At 53.6% G+C, this 15507-nt stretch overlaps 1 protein-coding gene across 1 annotated transcript in view; it reads right to left on the bottom strand.

The window, feature by feature from the left end:
* Positions 1-267: 267 nt before the first annotated feature.
* Positions 268-15507, bottom strand: part of RNPEPL1 (arginyl aminopeptidase like 1) — a 38460-nt gene continuing 23220 nt past the window's right edge. Inside the window, exons 2-11 of the mRNA XM_044002255.1 lie at positions 10402-10542; positions 9054-9205; positions 7899-8015; positions 6843-7078; positions 5493-5606; positions 5146-5258; positions 4328-4436; positions 3763-3993; positions 3219-3361; positions 268-2921 (exon numbers count right to left, since the gene is read on the bottom strand). Coding sequence (XP_043858190.1) covers positions 2643-2921; positions 3219-3361; positions 3763-3993; positions 4328-4436; positions 5146-5258; positions 5493-5606; positions 6843-7078; positions 7899-8015; positions 9054-9205; positions 10402-10542 — 1635 coding nt within the window. The 3' untranslated portion in view covers positions 268-2642. The remainder of the gene's footprint in view (positions 2922-3218; positions 3362-3762; positions 3994-4327; positions 4437-5145; positions 5259-5492; positions 5607-6842; positions 7079-7898; positions 8016-9053; positions 9206-10401; positions 10543-15507) is intronic.

Raw genomic sequence — 15507 nt, 5'->3', positions numbered from 1 at the left:
CACACAAGAGCAGAGCTAAAACCCTGATCTCTCAGAAGCCAATGGAAACCTAAGAAGTAGGAAGGGAGGGGGGGGGGCATTATTAGGTGCCCACTGTGTTCCTGGCTGGCACTGTGCCCTTTCCAGATTTCAAGTCATCGGATCCTAAAGTGATCCATGGCAAAACCATCAAAGAGAATAAGGATAGAAAAACTCTTCAGTTGAGGAACAAGGAAGCCCCCAGGGATCTTGGTGTGAGCAGCAGGAAGACCAATGAGGAGGAAAGTGTTCAACTCAACATTTATTAAGCACCAACTGTGTGCAGAGCATGGTACTAGGTTCAGTGGGAGATACAAAATTTCGATAAGACACAATGTCTGCCCCCGTGGAGCTTACAGTCTAGTAGGAATTGGTGGAGTAGACAGAGCAGCAAAGGCCACTCCCTTGAAAGGTTTGACCAGGAATGGAAGGTCAATGCTGGGGCCAAGGTGGCTGTCATGCCCTCAGGGCCTCTTGTCTGGAGCAAGCAGGGTTAGGAGAAGGATGTGTCCCTGCTGAAATCACAAGAGGAATTGAGGGGGAAGCATCTGCTGGGGCAGGATGCCCCCCAACAGGCATGGATGCCAACCACTTCAGCTTGGGCCCTTCTCACTCCTTTCTCTCCCGTATCCTACCCTTCCTTCCCCGCTCAGCCCCCAGCCTTGGGGAACCCGCCAGGGCCCCCACGGGCCTGGTCTCTAGAGCTGGCCATGTGGGCGCTCACACAATACAGGGACCACCTTCCTCTCATCTTTCCAATTCTTCCTGCCCACCCCACTACCTGCCCCAAGGCAGCAGTGGCACAGTCCTAGTGGCTGTCAGAAGTCTCCTGTGAGGAAGGAGGCTGTGGTTAGTAATGCAAAGCCTCTCCCCTCAGGTTAATCACAGGAAGGAGCTTTATGGTAAGTTAGCCAGTCTGTGCCCCCACCCCAGGAGGGTGTGAACCCCACTACTGAGGGTGAGGAGGCAGAGCATGGTTTAACTGGATGATGACTGGTAACAGCATAAGGCTTTCATGCCAATCTGACTGGTTCTTGGCTAGGCTGGTGGTGGGACAGGCTCTCCTTCAGGGCTGGCTTTCACGGTGGCCGCTTCCAGTTAGGACACGGCCCCTAGAAGTGGTGTCTGGGGCTTAGGACCCCTCAGTGGGAAGGCCAAGGGCCCTGGGGAGGAGGTACCTCCCCATTCAGTTTCTATTCAATGGGGAACAGCAAGGCCAAGTTGCATGTTCCCCTCCCTGACATGATTCCCTGTAGACAGGGGAATGAAGTCAACTATGCATCACAGGGTTGGCGTGAGTTGGGGCAAGGGGCAGGGGGAGGGGCATGGCTGGGAAGGAGTCCTGTGGGGACCTATCCTTCGGCGGGGGGGGGGGGGGGGGGGGGGGCGGTCTTATTGCTTCCATGCCAGTCTGGCTCCCAGATGGAACTAAAGCCAAGGTGTAGATAGATAAAAGGCAGGGTGTTTAGTCTCCGTCAACCATCCCATGGAGGCAAGGGGCCTGGGGCAGCCAGGCTACATCTTCCTGTTTGACCGAGCGTGGTGGTTCCCTGACCTTGGCTGGAGACTCCAAGGGCTGGGAAGGTACCGACATCTTACCCACCCACCCATGACCCTCCTCCTCGTGGGTGCCCTCCTCAATCTGACTTCCTATCTCACCTGGGTAGCATGGGGGGGGGGCGGGAATGGGGGGAGGTTGGCTGACCGTCTCTGCCTTCTGGAAATCTTGGGGCAAGGGTCTGGCTCCAGGAGCCTCTCATCTACCCCTCTCTCCGTGGGCCAGCCTCAGCACAGAAAGCCCACCCCCAAGGCTGGCTTGTAAATTGTCCCCAAAGGAGAGTCAGGAATGGAGGAAGGGGAGACAGGAGTCTGGGCTCCAGGGGGTCATGTCTAGAAAAAGGCTCATCCTACGCCTTCACGGGCAGACGTAAGGCACAGTGTGGCGGTCGTCAGGGTCAGGGAGGGGAGGGGAGGAGAGAGAGACAGACAGAGAGTAAGAAACCAGGCCTGGCTGCTCCAAGGCCTCCCTGCAGGAGCAGCCTGGGGGGAGGGGCAGGGAGGGTCGTGCTCACCTGCTCTGCCCCCAGCCCCATCACGAGACACGTCTCAGGCCTCCCTCATAGGAGGAAGGCCCAGCTGCAGACTCTACAAGTGCAAACTCGGGGCAGTTGGGGAGGGGCACGGCTCAAGGGGTCTGGCCCTTTCGCAGGAGACCCTCCTGGCTTCTCACCACCCCAGGAAGTGGTAATGAGGTTGCTTGTTTCCCAAGGGGGCAGAGAATCCCTCCCATGCCCTCAACAACCCTGAACCCTGAGGTAAGTGGCCAAGTGCCTCTTGACAAAAGCCCATCCCTGGACGGCTGCTGGGCAGACTTCTCAGAGTACCAAGGAGTTCTTGCCGGGAGCCCTGCCTACAAGCCCCTGCTCCAGGTCCAGGGAGGGCTTCAGGGTGCCCACTGTAATCCTCCAGGACCCCCCTCCAGCTTCCACTCGGAAAATACCCAGAGCCCCATCCAGGATGGGCGTGGGAAGGCACATTCAGCTCGGTAGCTGGAACTGCCAAGCAATCCCAGACCAAGAGACTCCCGCGGGGGCCTGGGGGCCGCCCCAGAACCAGGGGCCGGGCTAGGCAGACACATTGACGTCCCTGAGAGAGATGGCACCATTCGTGGCTTCGGGGGGCTTGTCCTCCAGCAGCAAGGCTGGGGTGTCTGTGGCAATGGCCAGGGTGGGGGTGTCCGTGGGGGCAGGAGAGGCCAGGCCCTGGGCCAGGATCTGCTGGATGGTTTTACGGAGGTTGGGGTGCAGCCGGCCCTGGGTCTGGTAGAAAACTTCCAAGGCGAAGGACTTGAGGGCCCCAGTGCAGAGATCCTCATAGAGCGGGATGGTGTACATGCGGGACATCTGTAACACAGCAGGCACGGCTGCGGCACGGCCATTCACCGCCACCTCTAGCAGCTCGGGAGGCTCACATCGGGACTCTCCCATCTGTCCACTAGAGGGAGCCTTTGGCCACGAGCTTCCAACCACTGGGAAGATGCCGGACCCGGCCTTTGTTGTCATTCTGTCCCTGGCTCCCTCCCAGCTCCCAAGGTCCCTGTTCTAAGGCACTCTCCCACGTTCTGACGACCCGCCTCTTCTGCCCGTCCCTTCTCAGGCCCCTCCCAGCCCACGGTCCCAGTACCAAGGTCTCTCAGGTACCTGGCTCTCCAAGAAGCGCCGGACTTTGTAGAGGTCTGGGTAGTAGTCATTCCGGACAACGATCTGGAGCCACCGGATGCGAATCTCAGCATTCATGGAGTCCAGCAATGAGGAGTAACACTTAGACAGCCGTATCACCACTTCTGAGGGGGCCACACAGGCAGACCCATCAAAAACATCCTCCCCAGAGGCCTCTATCAGGCAGGCCAGGCACCAACATCTTGGGGTCTCTGACGACCCTCAGACACTAGCGATCAATCCCCTTGGGCCAACAAGGATCCCCACCATCACCCCAGCCAGTGCCCACACTCTGGGTGACTGGGGACCCCCTACCAGTACTTGCCACAGAGCAGTGGAAACCCCCATCAGCCCCAGCAGGGAGCAGTGGGGACCCCAACCAGCATTCCCCATAGGGCAGTGCTCACCTGGTATTGCAGGGCCCTAGCCGGCCCTAGCCAAGGCTCACCTGGGGTCCACAGGGCCCCTGGCCACCCCCTGGAGCACTCATTGGCAATCCCCGGCTACCCCCGCTGCGAGTGCTCACCCTGGGGCAGTGGGGACCCATCTAGCAGTCGATCCAAGAACAGCACAGTCTGGAATGTCTTCCACTTGGTGATGTCAATGCTGCTGGCTGAAGCGGCTGCCTGGTCCAGGGGCTCTGCCGTCCATAGCCGGAACAGGGTCTCCACTGGCCTGGTCAGGCTGGAGCCCTGTGATAAGTCTGGCTCAGCGAGAGGAGGCCCCGTGGCATTGAGCCAGCGCTCAAACTCCAGCCCTGGAAGGAAAAGCAGGCAAGCGAGTAAGAACCAGGACCCAGGCAGTAGGCCTGGGCGGGAGACAGGACCCGGGCAGGGGGCCTGGACCATGCAGTATGCTCCCCATGACTGATCTGGCATCACAGAGATGCCTCAGGAACCATCAAGGGCCCAACCTTTAGGTTGGCACTGCTGGCAGCCTGCCTGGCACAACCCCAGCCCTCCACCCCTCAGCTACAGAGAGCAGGGAGCTTCCCACCTCATTCCCTGAGCCTAGATTCTGGTCCCTCAGCCCCAGGGACAACGCCCTTCTGGGAAGGACAAAGCAGAGAAAACCAGGCCTCAGTTGCCCACCTGCTTTGCTGTCCACACTCTGTTCCTTCAGCTCAGGAAAGAAATTCAGGAAAGAATCCAAAAGATCTTGGGCAACAACACTGGTAAACTTGTACTTCTCCACGTAGGCCTGAGAGAGAGAGGGTGGAAGGGCAAAGAAGAAGACTCGCTGGGTTCCAGTGGGGGCAGTGAAAGGGTGAGGCTTGGGCCCCCTGAGCACAGAAGGAAGGCCTCAGTGCAGGCAGCCCCACAGGGAGGTTTGGGGAAGAGGGCACAGACATCTATCTGATCCTGGGGGCTGGCTGAAGAAATGCAGAGATCTGAGGCCCAGCCAATGACCCCGGGCAGCAGCTACCGGGCATGGGGGCATCTCTCAGCACTAGACGCAGCCCAGCCCCAAGTGAGGTGTTGGCTCTGTGGGTGTCTGAGTGAGGAGGTTGGGAAGACCATCTAGGGGGGCACTGTAGCAAGATGACCCCACCCCCGGGAACGTTTCTTTCCTTGAGAAACTAAGTCAAGGCCCTGGAGCCCAGCTTGAAGCCCATGGGCTCCCCTTGACAGGCCCAAAGACCCTCTAGAGAAGGGGCCACAGAACATGCCACCGCCAGGTCCAGTTCTCTGGTTTTACAAAGAAGGAAACTGAGGGCCAGGAAGATGATTGGCCTTGTTCAGGGTCTCGGAGGCAGAAGTGACAGAGCCAGGGTTCAGACCCAGTCTCCAGATTCTGAAAGCAGGGCTCTGTCCACCACACCATGCTTGGGGCCACTGCCCTTCCCATAGCTCACTGCCCCCAGGGATGGTAGTCAAGGCTGGGGTGAGGGGAGGACCGGGGCACTAACTCGAAGGAAGGAGTCAAAGTGCTGGGGGTCTCCGCAGAGCTGCGACAGGTAGTAGACAAAGCAGTAGCCCTTCTCGTAGGTGAACAAGTTCATGAGGTTGCTGGGATTCACTCCTGAAAAGAGAGGAGTGGTCACCCAAGATGGCACCAAGATTGGGAAGCCCCCAGCCCCGGCCTGCCCCTGGGAGGTGGGGAGGGGGCAGAGCAGAGCCTTCCATGTCCCTGGCCCCGATGAGACGTGGGCTGCAGGTTCTGTTGAGTGCCAGGAAAACAGAGGAAGGTGGGCAGGCAATGGGGAGGGGCCAGAATGGAAGGCGGGTGAGGCAAGGGCGGGACGAGGCAAGGTACCTGGCTCCAGCTTGACCTGCAGCTTGCTGACTGGGTTGTCCTCCCCAAGGAGCTTCATCTGCCGATGGAGAGCGTCGAGGCGGAACGCTGTCTCCAGGCACGTGAAGGCAGCGCCTAGCCCGGGAGGGAGGCGTGGTCAGTGTCAGCCCTGGCGAGAGGGCAGGCCAGGGGATGGCAGGGAGGGGGCCGAGAGGAGGGTAGAAATAGAAACAGCCCAGCGAGGGCCAGTCCACACTGCTCTGTCCAGGCCAGGGAGCCTCGGGCACAGGAGGACTGAGCAACACATGCATTCATGCATTCATTCATTCATTCATTCATTCATTCACTCATTCATTCATTCACTCATTCACCCACCAAGCATCTGCTATGTTCCAAGCATGGGGCTGGGCACAGGGGATAAAAAGATGGAAAGAAAAGTGTCCCTCCCCTCAGAGAGCTACCACTCTATCAGAAGGGGGCAAGAGGATGGTGCGTACACAGAAGGGTGAACATGAAGAAAGCAAATACTGTGGGAGGGCCCTTAGCACCTGGGGGAATCAAGGCAAGCTTCCTGGAGGAAGTGACACATGTACTGAGAAGTGAGAGAATCTAAGAGGTGCGGATGACAAGGAAGAGGATGGGCATCTCAGGCAGGGGGTTCAGCCTGTGCAAAGGCATGGGGGCCAGAATGCACGGCAGGGGGCATAACGTCTAAGCATAGGAAGACAGGCTGTAGCCAGTTCATCAAGGACTTCTGGCAGCTGGGAGTCATTGAGGTTTCTGGAGAGGGAGAGTGACCCGGTCAGACCTGGGCATTAGTAATGCCAATTTGGCAAGGCTGGAGATGGTAAAAAGCCCCTAGACAGCCAAAGTGGAAATGTTTTGCATCATTTCATACATACAATTGATCTCATATTGCTTCCCTTTTCAGGGGGTGTGGGAGGGAGAGAATTTCATTGAAAATAAATAAATGAGGGGCAGCTAGGTGGTGCAGTGGATAAAACACTGGTCCTGGATTCAGGAGGACCTCAGTTCAAATCTGGCCTCAGACACTTGACACTTACTAGTTGTGTGACTCTGGGCAAGTCACTTAACCCTCATTGCCCCACAAAAAAAACCAAAGAAAAAGAAATGATAAATTAAAATGTTTGAAATCCAAAGCCCCAGGACCAAGCTGCTGGAAGGAGGTCCTGCTCTGCTCTGGGGTCTCCCTGCCACCGCGGCCCACGAGTAGCAAACCCTGGCGGGGACGACTGGTCCCTGGAGGCTGAGCAAACGAGTACAAGGAGAAGGGTCTGGCTTGGCCCCTGCTGTGGTCGCTGGGGACCCGCATCCCTGCTGTCCCCTCCCATCGGTGCCTGGCGGCAGTACCGTAGGTCTCAGTGGTGATGCGGCGCTGGGCGTAGGTGGCCAACCCCTCACTCAGCCACATCTCCTCCCATGTGGCGTTGGTGACCGCGTTGCCGAACCAGCTGTGGGCCACTTCATGGATGATGTCAATGATGAGAAACTCATCACTCTCCAGGATGGAGGAGATGATGAAGGTCAGGCAGGGGTTCTCCATCGCCACGATTGGGAAAGAGGGGGGGAGGAAGACAATGTCATACCTGGAGGGAGGAGACGACAACCGGAAGGCTCAGCCTGGCTCTGCCCTTGGGGCCAGAAGGCTTCCTTGGCCAGGAAGCTTTCCCCAGGAGCGAGAAGCTAGCTGGTGCAGCAGATAGTGCTCCTGGCCAGATGCCAGGGAGACCCAAGTTCAAATCTTGGACACTTGCTATCTGTGTGACCCTGGGCAAAGCACTTAACCTCCCTCTCTGCCTCAGTTTCCACAGCTGGAAAATGGGGGTAACAACAGCACCTACCTCCCATGGCTGTTGTGAGGTCAAATTAGATAATACTTACAAAGCATTTAGCATAGTGCCAGGCATAGGGGCTAGAGAAATGTTAGCTATTATGGTGATGACAAGCTCGCAGAGCGCGGTCTGCACCCCTCAAAGGCATCGTGGCGCTCTCTTGTGTGGGCTTGTCTCTTCCATCCCCTTAGACCATGAGCACTTCAAAGGCAGGCACAGCCTCACCCCACCTTGTACTTCCCCCATAACTTTGTGCAGGGCTCCCCCACACAGTTGGCGCCTAATAAATGTTTGGGTGAATTTGAATTTGTGACCAAGCTGATCCCCCAAAAGAGGAGAATGCACTTCCCCCATTCTCTGAAGAGGCAGAGGACTCCAGATGTGGAGCATGGTTGGAAATGGCAGAACCTGGTGGGGTCTGGACCAGGCTGAGTTTAATATTTCACCTTTGCCTTTTTAAGTGATTGGCGAGGGAAGAGGGGCAGAGTGGGAAATGAAGGTGATAGAAAGCTCCCACCCTTCACACGCTGGAGGTGCCCCTCCCCCTGGCCCCCCCCCCGCCCCCTCCACTCACCTGCCCCACAGGTAGGGCCCGTAGAGCTTCTCTGCTATGCTCAGCCACTGTTCCACCAGCCCAGACAGTTTGCTCGTGGCCGTGGACAACAGACAAGGCTCAGCCCATACTCTGCTCCTGCCACAAAGCAACAGCAAGATTTGAGGTCGTGCATCCAGACTGATGGAGAGCTGCCTCTGCAGCTTCCCTAGAGGATCTGGAAGATGATCCAAGAGACACCTGGGTTCGAATCCTGCCTTGGGCTCCCGCCGGCCCTGTGGCCAAGGCCTTAGCACATTTACCTCTTGGAGATTCCGTTCCCTCATGGGTAAAATGAGGATAAAGATACCTGTAGCTGCTTGGCCCCAAATGAGAGATACCAGGAGACATCTCTCCCCCTTCTTAGCAGAGGTGGGGGGCTATGGCTGTGAAACACTGCATACAATGTCAGATTTTTGTTTTCCTGTTGGTTAGTTTCACTAAACTGTTCTCTTTGTTCTAAGGAGGTGGGAAGGTGCTTCTGGGAGGGGAAGAGCAGAGAGACATTGAGCAATGGAGATGAAGCCAAAGATGACAATGAATGTTTAAAAAACCCCTATCAATTGTCATCTCTCAACAGGGCTGGTCTGTTGATCTTTAAGAGGGGAGGGGGGGTGTGCTTGGCATGTCACTGCTACAGGAAACTCCTGGATGAGGAAAGTCCCTCCACCAAGGCTGGTGGCCATCTCCTATGGCCTCAGTTTCAGTGACTTGGCCATGGTCACCCAGCCAGGAGGTACTCAGAGGTAGGACTTGAACCCAGGCCTTCCTGATTCCAAGGTGGGTTCTCCCCTCCTCAAAGCTGTATGTAATTATCAGCTTTGAAAATCCAGGTATAGGGGACAGCTTAGGTGGTGCAGTGGATAAAGCACCAGCCCTGGATTCGGGAGGACCTGAGTTCAAATCTGGCCTTGAACACCTGACACTTACAAGCTGTGACCCTGGGCAAGTCACTTAACCCTCATTGCCCTGCCCCCCAAAAACAAACAAAAAAGAAAATCCAAGTATCACTGCCTGTTCCCCGCTTGGGCACTGGTCACTTGTTCTAGGCTAGAACTGTCTCATGAGCAGGGCAGAGTCCAGACCCAGGTCACATTCCTCAGGACACTCCCCTCCCAGACTGAAAGAGTCTCTTACCTGGGCCCGATGTCAGCTGGCACGAGCTCTCCCGCTACCAGTGCCACCAGGTAGGCGGGCACTGGATACTCCATGTGAAACTGGTACACGCCCTCCTTCTCCAGGTAGGCACTTTGGGTGGCGCTCATCAGCACCTGGACCCCGGCGGGAGCCTGGAAGACAGCACCAGACACTCAGAACAGGGGAGCGTGCAGGCCAGCCCAGCAGCAGGCAGCCAGCAAGGCCCACCTTGGCAGAGACCCCTAGGATCTACCCCACGCACCCAGGCTGACCTCTCTGCCCAGAACAGGCATCTTGATAGAGGGGAGGGAGGGCAGGTTGGAAGATACAGATAGATGGGGGGGGGGGGGGATGGGGGGGGATGCAGATGTCCCTCCTCCCCAGCTCCACCCCTTTGGTTCAGACATCATGAGGCTGGAGTGGGGGAATCTGGCAGGAGGCCCGAGGCGGGGGGCATCTGTGTGGGAGGAGAGGAGACCCCGAGTCAGGGGGTGTGGGGGCTAACAAGAGACTTTTGCTCAGGGCGCTCCCACCAATGCCCTCCCCGGCTGGCCCCACCCACATTTCCAGTCTTATCTCCTGCCACACCCCTGCTCCAGAAAGGTGAAGCTGGCTGCAGTGGCCAGTCCTTCACACCACCTCCAGACTCTGCAACTTTGCCCAAGCTGGGCCCCCTTCCTAGAATACCCTCCCTCCCCACTCTGTCTGTGGAACCCCGCCATCCCACAAGCACAGCTCTGACAAGGTCTTGATTGGCTCCCAACTGGGGGTGCTCCTGCCCCCCGCGATGACACAGGGGTTCCCTCTGTGTACACTTTGGGTTTTCCTATCTAAGTCCATGTTGTATCACCCCAGAACGCAAGCTCCCCAAGGGCAGGGACTACGCCCCTTTTTGTCTCAGGGTGCCTAGCCCAGTTCTGCTACATGACTACCCACGTGACCTTGAGTAAGTCACTTCTCCCTAGGATTCTGTCTCCTCCTCTGTAAAACAATGGAACTGGACCAGACGACCTCTGAGTCCCTTCTAGCCATGGAGACGATCCTCTAATTCACGTTACCTCCCTTCTCAGGGACTCAGTTTCTTCAACTGTAAAATGAGGGAGGTGGAGGAGATGATTTCCCGCCCCCCACCACTGCACTGAGAAACTCCCTTTTCGAACCCAGGATCCCACCATCTTTCTCCCCAGTTTCCTCCTCTGTAAAATTATGGGACTGGACCAGACGACCAAGAGAGGCCCATCCAGGTCAGGGCCCAGGAGCCCAGGAGAGCGCATGGGCCGTGAGCACAGGAAGGGAGGGGGGGTTCTCACCTCCTAGAAGCAGGCCCACGGGAGGAGGCAGGACTCACCTTGACCGTTGCAGAGTAAGTGCATTTCACTGCGGGTGTGTCGAAACAGGGGAAAAAGGAGCGGTTGCACACCGAGTGGCCTTGGGTGAAGACAAATGGCTTGGAATTGCTGTAGGTCAGCTCGGGATCCAGCCACCATATCTGGGGGGCAGGAAAGGGGACAAGGTCAGGGTGAGTGTCCAGAGGATACCCAGCAGAGTAAGTGCCGTCCCGGGTTCAAACCCCGTCTCGGCCATTCACTAACACCTCTGTGATCCTGGGTAAACCATGTAATCTCGGCTTCCTCATCAGTAAATCAGGGGGTTGGACAAGATGGCCTCTGCGGTCCCTTCTTGACCTAGGACAAGCCCCCACTCCTCGGGATACAGGTCATGTCGCCTCCCTAAGCCTCAGTCTCTCCTTCAGTAAAACGTGGACAATAACCCCACTCTCGCAGGATTGTGACATCCGTCAATTCCAGCAAGCTGGATAAGCCAGACAAGACAGTGTTGTAGCGAGGGGGCTGGCCTCGGTGTCCACAGTCCAGTGCTGACCCCTTGCTGCCTCTTCAGCCCTGGCCAAGTCACAACCTCCCCAGGTGCTGGGCAACAGTCTAAAATTGGGAAGTGCAGAAGAGGCGCCAACCTTCACTGGCAGAGGGAGTTTCCTCACTCGGAGTTCTCTACACAGATGAAACCCCAGGCCAGGCCCATCGCATAACACCCAGGCCCCATCACAACGCGTCCCCTTTTCCAACCCTGCGAATGCTCATCCTGGAGCCGGAGGCCCAAGTTCAAGTGCCAGAACGGACTGACCATGACTAGCTGTGTTGGCCTCCACTGATCGCATGAGTCTGTTTCTTCCTCTCTAAAACGAGAATGAAAACTCTCCTGTTCCCTAATTCCTTCAGAATGCTTGAGAAGGGGCTTGTTCATGGAGACAGAGACAGCAAAGTGGACCCTTCCTCAGAGCCGGGAAGGAGGGCAAGAGAGGGCAAGGGCGTCTGGACACGGCTGGGCAGCCGGAAGAACCAAGGACTAGAGGCCTGTGCCAGGGCAGGAGAGGGCAGGAGAAGGAAAGGGGCGAGCTTTGCCAACGCCTTGGCTGCTCCATTTGGCCTCCTCGGCAGGGCATGTGCAAGCCCCTGGAATCCTCAGGCTTCCCTGGCCATCATACTTAATGGCCCTGGGCTGTCTCTGCAGGCCCGCTCCTAACTCCTTCCTTCTGGGCCTCCCAAGTACTGTCAGATCATCTAGCTCCCCAGCCAGGGGCACCCCCCCCCCACACACACACACAGATGCTTAAGAAAGGTGGACTGGCAGGTCTGTCAGAAATCCCATTGTACAGGTGAGAAGCCTGAGGCACAGCAAGGAAATATTAAGAGCTAAGGGAGGCCTGACCAGGAAACAAGTCCCCTGAACATCACAGACTGTCCTGTCAGTCTGCACAGAGCAAACAATGTCCCTCCCACACAAGCTGGGGCGGGGGGGGGGGGGGGGGGGGGGTACCCTGTCCCTCCCTCCCTGGGTTACCTTGGCCAAGTCATGGGACTCCTGAGTGTCAGCTTCCTCTTTAGAATGAGGGAATGTGGGGCAGCTAGGTGGCGCAGTGAATAAAGCACCAGCCCTGGATTCAGGAGGATCTGAGTTCAAATCCAGCCTCGGACACTTGACACTTAGTAGTTGTGTGACCTTGGGCAAGTCACTTAACCCTCATTGCTCCAGAAAATAAAATAAAATGAGGGAGTGAACTAAAATACTCCCAAGGTCCCTTCCAGGTCTAACCCTTTAATTCCAAGAACCTAAGGCAGCCAGACGGACACCAAAATAAAATATACTGGTGAGGTTCATCATTTCCAGCTGTGGTTCTGCTCAGCCCCAAGGCACTCCCAGTCTTCTCGAGGACTACCATGAATTCCCCCAAACCATTGACTGAGTTGGTTTCACTTCAATCAATCAGCATTGATTTATCAATAAATTGATAAAACCATCGATTAGGTTGGCTCTACTTCAATCAATCAGCATCTACTCTGTGCCAGGCCATGTGCTCAGCAGTGAGGGAGGTGATGTGTAAGCAAATCGATACCAAACAACCTACACACAAGATCATTGGGAAATGTGCAAGAGGGAAGGCCCCAGAATTAAGGGGATGGGGAAGAAAAAGGTTGGATTTTGGCTGGGACTTAAAGCCAAGGGAGGTCAGTAATTGGGGCCCAAAAGAGGGAAAACACTCCAGCAAGGGGGTCAGTCAGAGCAAACACCTGGAGCTGAAAGGCGAAGGTTCGTGTTTGTAGAGCAGCCGGGAGGCTGGTGTCCTGATCCAAGAGAAAATGTTGGGATCGGTGTGTGTGAAGAGCGCACAGGGAGGAGGGGGCAGGTTGTGAAGGGCTTTTGAGGCTAAGCAGAAGATTTTATATTGGATCCTGGAAGTGACTGGGAGCCACTGGAGCTTATTAGGTGACAAGGTCAGACTTGAGCTTTAGCAAAATCCCTTCAGTGGCTGCATGTGATGTAGGAGGCAAAAAGGAACGGTTAACAGAAAAACCTAAGACCCAAGCTCTAATTCAGATATGAGCTCTAAAAGGGATTCAGACCTCAGGTAATGGATAATTTTTGGTTGTACCCCCACAGCCTTTCAGAGCGATAGCCAGGTTCTGAAGGTGGGTGAAGGGAAGTTTCTGACTTCTGGATATCTTTACAGGTGTATGTCTACTTAAGAGTTTGAATTTAAAATTGGGATGTAACTTCTTTTCTAGGCATTCATAGCCTTGGATGAACATTGTAAAAGCTGGTTTGAAAATGCTGCTACTTTGAAATCTTTTGTAGTGGAATGGTTAAAAATCAGAAACTAGGGGCAGCTAGGTGGCGCAGTGGATAGAGCACCGGCCCTGGATTCAGGAGGACCTGAGTTCAAATCCGGCCTCAGACACTTAACACTTACTAGCTGTGTGACCTTAGGCAAGTCACTTAACCCCAATTGCCTCACTAAAAAAAAAAAAAAAAAAAAAAAAAAAAAATCAGAAACTATTTGTAATGTGTAAAAGTTTCAAAGCTAGTGAAGCGTGACTTGTGCCACTGGTCTTTTTCTCCCTCCCTCCTTCTCAGGTGCTGGCTGGCTGGCTGCGCAGCACAAGAGTGATGAGTGGGTGAAAAATGTTTAGAAAAAATTTTAGAAGCTGTCCAGAGTATTTTAAATAATTGGTAAAAGAAAACAGAAAGAAAGCCATTTTGTACTGGCTGTTCAAAGAATTTGGAATCTTGAGGGGAAAAAAAAAAGGGGGGAGTATATTCAAGGTGCACTGCCACTTTAAGTACTCACCTGCCATTTCAAGGTTTGTGAATTCTGGAAGAAACCAAAGAGTAATTGATTTTGATTGGAAAACTGAAATACTGTTGGAATACTGTTAGAGTTTTAAAGTTACTTTTAAATTGGTGTATGTGTGTCAAAAACAAAGCAATTGATGGTTTTAACAAAAACAACTATAGTTGTTGTTTCCTCTAAGGCACAGAGGAAAGCACTGGTATTAAGCTGGTAAAATATTATACAGAAAAGGACCTTCTAGACTTCTTTTAACTTGTAAACTTGCCAGAAAAGAGCTTGTTACAAGGAATGGTTTTGCTGAGAATTTATAAGGCTGCTTATTGTATAGAAGTAATTTCTAACAATTGATCTTTACGCCAGGATAAAGTTTAAACCTGAGAAGAAGGAAGGAAAACCCAAGCAAGACGTGTGTGTGCCCTGGCAAATCTTTTTTGCTCATTGCAATTTCATGAGAGTAGAGGTTTGCTATTTAAGATAAAATACTCTGTGACAGTAATTAATATTGTTTTGGGTTTTGAATTCATGTATAATTGTTTGGATGGTTAAGCCAGTAATCCAAGTACTGGAGAGAGTGCCACAAGAGGGAATATGCAGCTCACAGGTGGAGGTATCTGGAAAAAAGCTGAGAGGATGATTTCCGACTCAATCCGAGGCTCCTTTTGGCTTATTGTGTTCTTCTGAACAGGAACTGTTTCCCCACCTGGCTATCCCTGAATTTGGCTAGTACTGTATGACTGACTGGTGGTCACTTGTAACTTTTACCTGAAATCAAACAAAGCTAAGTATGTTTTATCCTGGCCTTATAATCATATCCCTGCTTTTTCTTTTATAGCAGATTTCTACAATCAGAGCAAGTAGTCAGTACAAGAAAAGAGCACAATGCAAGTATGTAAGATCTTACTGTTTTCAGTTTAAATGTGTGCTCACTTGATATGCCAAACAACTAGGTATATTAAGATTCAGGTTTGCCATCTGCTTGCTAATGTTTATATGGTATTATGATAAGGTTAAATTAACTGGGTATCTTTTCGGTTTAGAAGGAAGTGAAATTCCTCACCATTGCAGATGAGAGGGAGAATGGTAACTAGGAAACATAGTTATGCATTTTAAGTTTTACCATAAATCTGCCCGGTCAGATCTCTGTTAGTACTGCCAAGGGCACCAAGCTACCAATTCCACAGCACAAGGGAATCACAGGGCAGATCTTGCTGCTAGATTGGTTGCCAAGTCCATTCACCTGCCCACCCTAGCCCTGGTCCCCTTGCACCCTACTGCGCCCCAAAGGTATTTCCCCTTCCTATAACAAGGAGGAGATTAGAGTAAGTCTTTAGTGTTAACTACCAACTGCTTTAGCCCATATGTTACTTTGGGCTATTTGGATCTCAGAGTAAGAATCCTACTCTCTCTTCTCATACTAGAGTCAGAAGAGGAATCTGGGATAATTTTCTTTGGTGGGTCTGGAAGACTGAGGCCCTCACTCTTCCTTTTGTTGGGTAGCGAACATGAAGCTATGCTTACAAATTTAACATTGGTAATAGAACAAGTTTCTAATTTTACTGCATTAGGGTTACAAGAATTGGAAGAGTGCTTGAACTCTCTGGAAAATGTGGTCCCGGCCTGAGATGGAGTCTATATGGTTCAGAACACCTCCGGAAGGTTGAGTTCCAGTACAGAGGTTACCTGGACGGCTGAAATTGTTCACAACTGTTTGCTTCATCCAGTTTTTTCATGGATCTCTTAGATTTATTCTGTATTAGGGTCCCTGTTGTCCCTTGATCTATTTGTTAATCATTTGTGTTTTGTGTT

This window comes from Dromiciops gliroides, chromosome 4, assembly GCF_019393635.1.
Source record: "Dromiciops gliroides isolate mDroGli1 chromosome 4, mDroGli1.pri, whole genome shotgun sequence".
Taxonomy (NCBI): Eukaryota; Metazoa; Chordata; class Mammalia; order Microbiotheria; family Microbiotheriidae; genus Dromiciops; species Dromiciops gliroides.
The sequence above is the reverse complement of the archived record's forward strand: the minus strand, read 5'-3'. Positions and strand labels throughout refer to the sequence as shown.